Here is a 7282-nt window from a genome sequence, read left to right on the forward strand (position 1 = left end):
TTTACGGCCTGTCAGGAGGAGCTGAGCAGTTATACATGGATATATTTGAGTGTGTGTGTGTGGGTGGAGGGACTGAATGAATGAATCTCGACCCTTTTTTATGGCGAAACACTGATGAGGAAAAATGTGTGAAGGGTGTGTGTGAGGTAGAGCTGATTACTGTATAAAGTAAACCTCCAGAAGGGGAGGCCGTTTTTTTAATCTATAAATCTATTATTTATTAGTAATGCATTTTTAAAAAATGTTTATAAATGGCTAATCCTAGCTCTTAACTATAATAATATTGTGATAAATGTAAGGTTTGGCAGGGTTGAACTGGAGACACTGAGGTGGTTGGGAAGATGGGGTGGCTGTCGGGGGACAAGGCTCCTCCTTTTATTCCAGCTGTGGCCTCTGATTCTGGGCTTCACAGTTGCTCTGTGAGGGGCCTCTGTCTGCTCACTTTCACCAGGCTACCTCCATTTTCCAAACTGCTTGAATTTTGGATGACAGCACTGGTGTTGTCCTTCACAGGCTGTCGCTGGCTGATGTTATGTTTACACTGGCTGCCGGACTTTTTTTTTAACTTCCCCCTCTACAGATTTTAGCTTACCATTTGTTCCAACTGGTTCAGCTTCAACAGTTTCCATGGCTACTCTGCTTTGTCCAGCGTCAGGCCATGTACATGTTGTAGTGACTGTCATGTTGTTGGTGCAAGCCTAAGGGGAGTTGGTCTTAAAACCTGCTGCTTCTTTCTGCAGCCGCTCAGTGAAAATAGGAAGAAAGGCAACAAGGAGAGGAAAAGGCCATTTAATGTGGGCCAAGTACGCTGCAAGTCGCAGCTTGTACAATAAAGTGTTACTGCTAAAACAACTTCAGTTTAGTCACCAGTCCTTCAGTAACTCCTTCATCAAGGTGATCATGTTCACGTTCACTGTGAAGATGTCTGTGAATCTTTTGAGTTGTGCTGTGTTATACTGACAGGCATTTCTGTTGTGCCCACACCATTTATATCAATGGGGCGAAGTTAAACGACAGAAACCTCTTTGTGTAACACAGTACAGTTCAACAGCAGCACAAACTACATCTTTTAAAATGATCCTACAGGTGACGCCCACCTCTGGGACTGTGTGAACACCTTCACCTTTGTGGAGGAGGATCTATTACAGGACAGCTGGATTAGATGTACACTGTATGACTAAGTGAAATGTTTCATAACAACTGTAAATACTGTGGGAGCTGCAGGATCTAAAATAAAATTGGTTCAGTTCTTCAGTGCTAAACAACTGATCCCAAGTTAAATAAAATAATTTAAGATAAACTTAGTACATATAAGAGAAAGTAACACTTGCTCCTCATCCACAGGAATGATACATGTATCAGTCTCCTGTTCCTAAAAGGTTTCAAGTTTATCCTGTGATCCTACTCAACCGACCAACATCTCGGTACATCCTATTTTATTCTAAAAACATTTAAGTGGTTCTTACTTTAAAGTTTCTGGAGAATGTTTTAGTCTATGCCTGATCTTCCCTTCTTCACTGTGGACGCCTGCTGAGAGAACGTAACCCTGCAGGTTCTGTACGTTCCCCTCACGTAACACCAACAACGTGCAGAATGTATTTTCTCGAACTCTGCTGTATCTGTGTCTACTGAATGTACTCACACAAAGTGTGGCGAACAAATCCGTTAAAAACCAGCGACTAAATCCTTTACAGTATTGCACCACAACACTAATTTGCTGCACTACTAACTCTCTCTAAGCCCTGTGCTCACACACACCAGGTAGTTTGCGAACATCAGCTTGGGGAATGTGGACACAACTAGACTCGCAAACCAAGTTGATGCCAGGTGCTGGGTCTGGTTTCACCGGGATGCTGCAACCAAGCAGCTGTCATTTGGCATAGAACAGGCAGCTGAAGGTGATAACTGCTGACTTTCAGCGTCAGTATTCAGTTTGACAGCGGCGGTACCCGCATCCCAGTAACACCAGACTTTGCAATGTAACTTAAATGATGAAGAAAGCTTTAGAAATGAAAACACATAGTTTTTGTCTTTGTTTTCCGACACTGTGGGACAGCTAGCTGAATGAGATTGATAGCACTCCATTTCATGTTGCAGCCAATCTAGCACAAAGGCTGGAAACGGCGAAACAGAATCCATGGAGAAGCTATTCTGAAGCTCACTGAGTAACATGTTAGCTTTTTTTAGCATCCTGTACAAGACACAGGTGTAAAATGACAATTACCTGTTCCACAGGAGTTCATGTGCTCGACTGCTTCTGGGCTTCGGAGAGTTACTGGCAGAACAGGGCGCGTTTAAATTTTTACACAAATAAGATATAAAGTGTTAGTTTAATGAGCTTTTAAAGATGCCAGGAGGCAGATGTTTAGCCTTTGGTGTCGCCAGAGTAGCTGTTTCCGTTTCCAGTCTGTGCCAAACGTGTTAACAGTTGTTACACAACATTCTGTGACCAGTGGAAAATGTGACCGCAGGGGCCTTTAACCACATGGATGTTACCTTGTTTAAGTAGTAGTTGTTAATGTTGTTCAGTCTGATGGATGAAGGAAAGGCGACTGAGATGACAGTATTCAGATGCTACATTGTTCAACCACCTGACAGAGTAAGTTCACAGTTTGATGACCAGTGTCAGAACATGACATTGTTCTTCTGTTGACCTGCACCAGGCAGTCAAACAATGTGTACATTGTGTACAGTAATTAGCAGGTAACTGGGACTCCTCTTGTTCACATTAAAGACTGAATAACACACACACACAAAAAAAAAATCAGGCATCATCAGAAGGTCATAATTGAACAACATGCAGCATTGAAATACTGACAGGTCGTTGGCCTTTGTTTCACTGGCTTTAAGACTGAATTAGCAACAACTTAAACTAAGTACCGTCCATGCAGCAGCACCCCCTAAAGTCACAGGATGTGTTGTAAGACTTCTGCTAACACTGCCAAAAAGCAACAAGCTGATTCCTAGAAATGCTTTTCTTGAGGGAGGCGTATGGAAGCTCACTGCATTCACCAAAGCAAAGGAATTAGAGGATCTTATCTGATAATTATGAAAAAACAGATTTTAAACTACTAGGTCAGGATCTCATAATTCATATCTATTTCTCATAATTGTGAGATAATGCAGGGGGTGGAACACTGCAGAACGTGCCTACCAGTCTTCAGGTTTTAACAAATTAATTACAAGAAAAGATCAAACAGTCTCTTAATTATGAGTCATAATTATGGGGTAAGATCCACCAGTTTATCTTTTCTTTGTTAAATACAGTGCACGTTCATAAGGGAGGGTTAGTGTAGCAGTTTCAACTGAATCTTAGTCTTTTCATGAATGTTTTGGTCTGTCACATGGATTTGGCCTCGTAACAATTCATATCCAACAGTACTTTGTCAGGTATTGAATACGATTCTCTCCAATTTATTTCGGTAAACCATGCTTGTTGCTTTCTAGCTTCAAACATACCTTCTTTTTATCCCGATGCTTTCATTCATGCAACTGTCACTGTCCCATATCAACAGTCTGGATGCAGCCTTGACACACTGTTCTCGTTTGAGTTGTGAAAGCTGAAAAGGGAACAGTTCCTACGAACAGCTGTCAGGAAAATCAGAGCTGTGGAACATAACAAAAATATGCAACAGTTAAGTCGACCAATCTCCAGGTCTGCTCCTTTGCCCTCCTCCTTTCATTGGCTGGCTACAGTTTACACAGGCTGTAGTACTGGAGGTAACTTCTGTACTATTTTGTAACAAAAAACCGCAAGACTTTGTACTAATTTTCAAATAAAGAGGCTTTAATACCACAACAGTTGTCTGTCTACCAGATTTATTTTTGTATTTTTACAGTAATGAATGATTAGTGACTTTTCTCCATAAGGACTTTTGGTATAGTCTAATTTTATTTAAGATATCTACAGTGTTACAAAGAAAAGAAACTGGCTTGTTAAAACGTGCTGATTTGTATGCTGCTCTGTTACCATGACTGAGCGACGCATTCTGATTGAATCCATGGGTCGTCATGTCTTACTATAGCTCTGCCCAGCTCTGCCCAGCTCCTCCAGCCTGCGGCTCCATGCATTATTACTCCAGTCATTGCAATGATCACAGACAGTGCAGAAGGGAGCTGCCAAACACCCTCCTCACACCCTGGCGGTGCCTTAACGAGGCGATGATAATGGAGTGCATGCTGGGATTTGTTCGGGCCCGGATCTGGTGCTGAAAGTGCAGAATAGGTCCCACTCATCACGTATGTAAGATAAAGCAGCGGAGAGCGACAAGAGGAATACAGAGAAGTGCATAGTGATCTGGTCCCAGAAGCCCCCCAGTGATGGAGAGAGAAAAGCATGTGTTTGTTTCAGGAATCACACCCCTAAAGCCGTGGAAGTACACCCAAGTTTAGAACTGACCCCTAACCATCTGCCACCAGGCACATCTTGGCACCCAACACTGATAAAGCCTACAGCACTCCCAGGATGCAGTTTTTTTTCTCAAAAGCAGGATTTGAAAGACCCCAGGCCACCGCTGACACCTGGTGGTAGCATTAGAGAAATGCAGAGACTCATCTTAGTGCTTGTTGAGGCTCCAGAGGGGGTCCAAACTACTGAGTGGGTCATGTGCTCCATCCCCTTGAGTCCCGTGGAGACCTTGACCCTCCGCTGGCTGCAGGAAGCTCTGCTTGGTCACCCGTTGCTTCCCCCGGCCTCCTCCCTCCATGGAGAAGGCCTCTGGTGCCAGTGAGGCCAGCAGCTCCAGAGACGAAGGAGTCGGAGCAGAGGAAGCGGGAGGTGGGCTGATGCTAGGTGCAGGACCTGGGCCTGGCTGGTGGTTGGCTGCAGGTGGAGTGGAAGGGCAGGGAGCATCCAGGCCATTGGGTGGTGGTGGTGGAGAGTGGGTAGGGGGGGAGACAGGTGGGCTGAGGGAGGAAGGGGGCTGGGGATCTGTAAGGGGGCAGGGCTCCTGGAACGGCTGGATGTCAAGATCAGGCAAGATGTTGCTGACCTGCTCCTGCAGGCCACAGGGGGCCTCTATAGATGGATCTGTGGCACTGGGCGGCCGGATGCTGAGCTTGGCGATGGTGGCTTGGATGGAACTGATGGGCATATCACCACCGAGCACAATGTCCTGCTGGGACTCCTGTCTCGGGTAAGGCTGCAGAAAAGAGAAGAGGAGGATGTGCTCAGAGAAATCAACATGAAAGAACTCGAATTCCTTTGGAACAACCAGGTGTGTAAACACAGTGTTAAAGCTGAGGAAAATACTTCAGTTCAAAGACTAGAGGGAAAGCAGTTCTACCACTGAACTCGTCTACTCCATTAAAATCAGCAGTTTTCACATACGTGTGAAAAATATTACAAAAAACATTTCATTGCTCATCCAGAAAGTTCTGCTTTTATTTGACTGGGGTTTTGAAATGACCATCTTTAACATTTTTGTTTCTAAAAATCTAATGAGTGTTCGTTTGAGGTACTCACAGCACTGGAAAGTGGAGCGTGTGTACAAAACAGTTCTCACAGGAACTGTTTGTTTAGTAGAAAGCGGTTCCAATGAAAACAACAAATGAAAAAGGACAATGCCTGTGTTTCTATCGAATGATGTTGCTGTTAAATTTTTAGAATTAAAGTGTTCAGTGCTCTGAACATCAACGATGTTATTCATACTAAAAGCCAGTCGGAGGTGCAGGACGCAGAGGCTTGTGAAATGCAAACCTCCACAGCCAGTCTGACCCTTTTACCAGTGAGGGGATGTGAATGATGAATAGTTTGGGGGTTTGTAAAAGCAAACCCTCCACAGCCAGTCTGACCATTTTACCAGTGAGTGCATGTGCATGATGAATAGTTTGGGGCTAAATGAGTGTCAAACCTTTGTGGCTGTGTGGTTGGTGTTCTTGCTGTAGGTGGTAGTAGTGATGTTGTGGCGCTGAAGGACCTGCTCGGTGTGCTTCAACACGGCTTCGTAGCAGAACTTCAGATGGAGCTGGGGACAGAGGATGATGTTAACATGGTGTCAGAATGTTCACCCTCAGGTTCTGTGGTTATGCTGCAGTCAGCATGTGAACACCTCTGAATATAATGTAGTCTAATATAGTATAATGTACTGAGGTCATAACTATGAGCTCAGTAATAAACATATCATTGAATTTATACATTTGACAATTTCACTAAAAACAAACATTTTGAGCTTCATAAACACAGATGTTAAGATGGAAGTGCTACACTGAAGTGCATACAATTGTACAGGTGTACCTAATAAAGTGGCCAGTGAGTGTATATATGTATATGAACATTTTACAAAAGGATGTTAACTCGCATGTGAACTTAAACACAGCTTCAGACATGTGTCTCTGACCTTCTCCTGTAGCATGTTCTTCCTCTGCTGTCTCATCTTCTTCACCAGCAGTGGGAGGTCTGGGATCCCGTTTCCTGCCTCCAGCTCCTGCAGAGCCGCGTACAGCAGACAGAAGGCACCGGTGCGTCCCACGCCCGAGCTGAGACAGGACATTACAGGCCGATTGACCACGTTACCGAGGGCTTAGAGTAAAATGACTATCATGGAACAAAACCCACTGAGGGTCCGTGCTGATTATCTACAAAATAATGAAACTGAAAACCATTGAATTTGGTGTTTTACAATGAAAAATCTTTTATATATTTGTATTTTAAAAAAATATGTTTCCATAATTGTCATTAATACATTATTTTAGCTTATGTTCAACAAATAGCGCCTAGATTGTTTCCCCTCTTCTCAACGTGTCTCTGCTGCTGTAACATGCAAATTTCTCTTTGGGGATCACTGAAGTCTTTTCTCTCATTTTGCTGATGACCCCTTATACCTTTGTAACGGCCCCCACTGGATCCCTGCACCCTACTTTTGAGCTTTGCTGCCACAGATTACTAGCATGTTTGAGTAAATAAATTGCGTAGTAGCAGTGAGTCCTAAAATCTGGAACCGAGTTGGCGTTTTTGCACTTCTGGTTCACTCACCCTGAAGCCACTGGGTTTTTGGTTAGATGCCTGAAATAAGGTCTGTTGTTAAGACAAGGCCAATACATTTTGTTCTACGACATAAAATACATCAGTAAATACCTCACTCATGGCTTTATAAAGCTTCATCTCACAGTTGCTAGCATGTGGTTGAAGAAGACTACAGAGGCTGTTTGGGATATTAAACATCATCCCACCAAACACAGAAACCCATCTACTCCCCAGTCCTTCTTTACAGGCTTGTTGTTTTTAAACTTGTACACTTGCAAACTGTTCTAACTAACAGTCATGATCACCAGCTAGATCAGG

The 7282-nt window shown here is 43.6% G+C and overlaps 1 protein-coding gene across 1 annotated transcript in view; it reads right to left on the reverse strand.

Moving 5' to 3' along the window:
• Window positions 1-581: 581 nt before the first annotated feature.
• Window positions 582-7282, reverse strand: part of ptpn23a (protein tyrosine phosphatase, non-receptor type 23, a) — a 25134-nt gene continuing 18433 nt past the window's right edge. Inside the window, exons 22-24 of the mRNA XM_020615507.1 lie at window positions 6339-6477; window positions 5853-5966; window positions 582-5141 (exon numbers count right to left, since the gene is read on the reverse strand). Of these exons, the coding sequence (XP_020471163.1) occupies window positions 4557-5141; window positions 5853-5966; window positions 6339-6477 (838 nt within the window). The 3' untranslated portion in view covers window positions 582-4556. The remainder of the gene's footprint in view (window positions 5142-5852; window positions 5967-6338; window positions 6478-7282) is intronic.

Source organism: Monopterus albus, unplaced genomic scaffold, assembly GCF_001952655.1.
Source record: "Monopterus albus unplaced genomic scaffold, M_albus_1.0 scaffold166.1, whole genome shotgun sequence".
Lineage (NCBI taxonomy): Eukaryota > Metazoa > Chordata > Actinopteri > Synbranchiformes > Synbranchidae > Monopterus > Monopterus albus.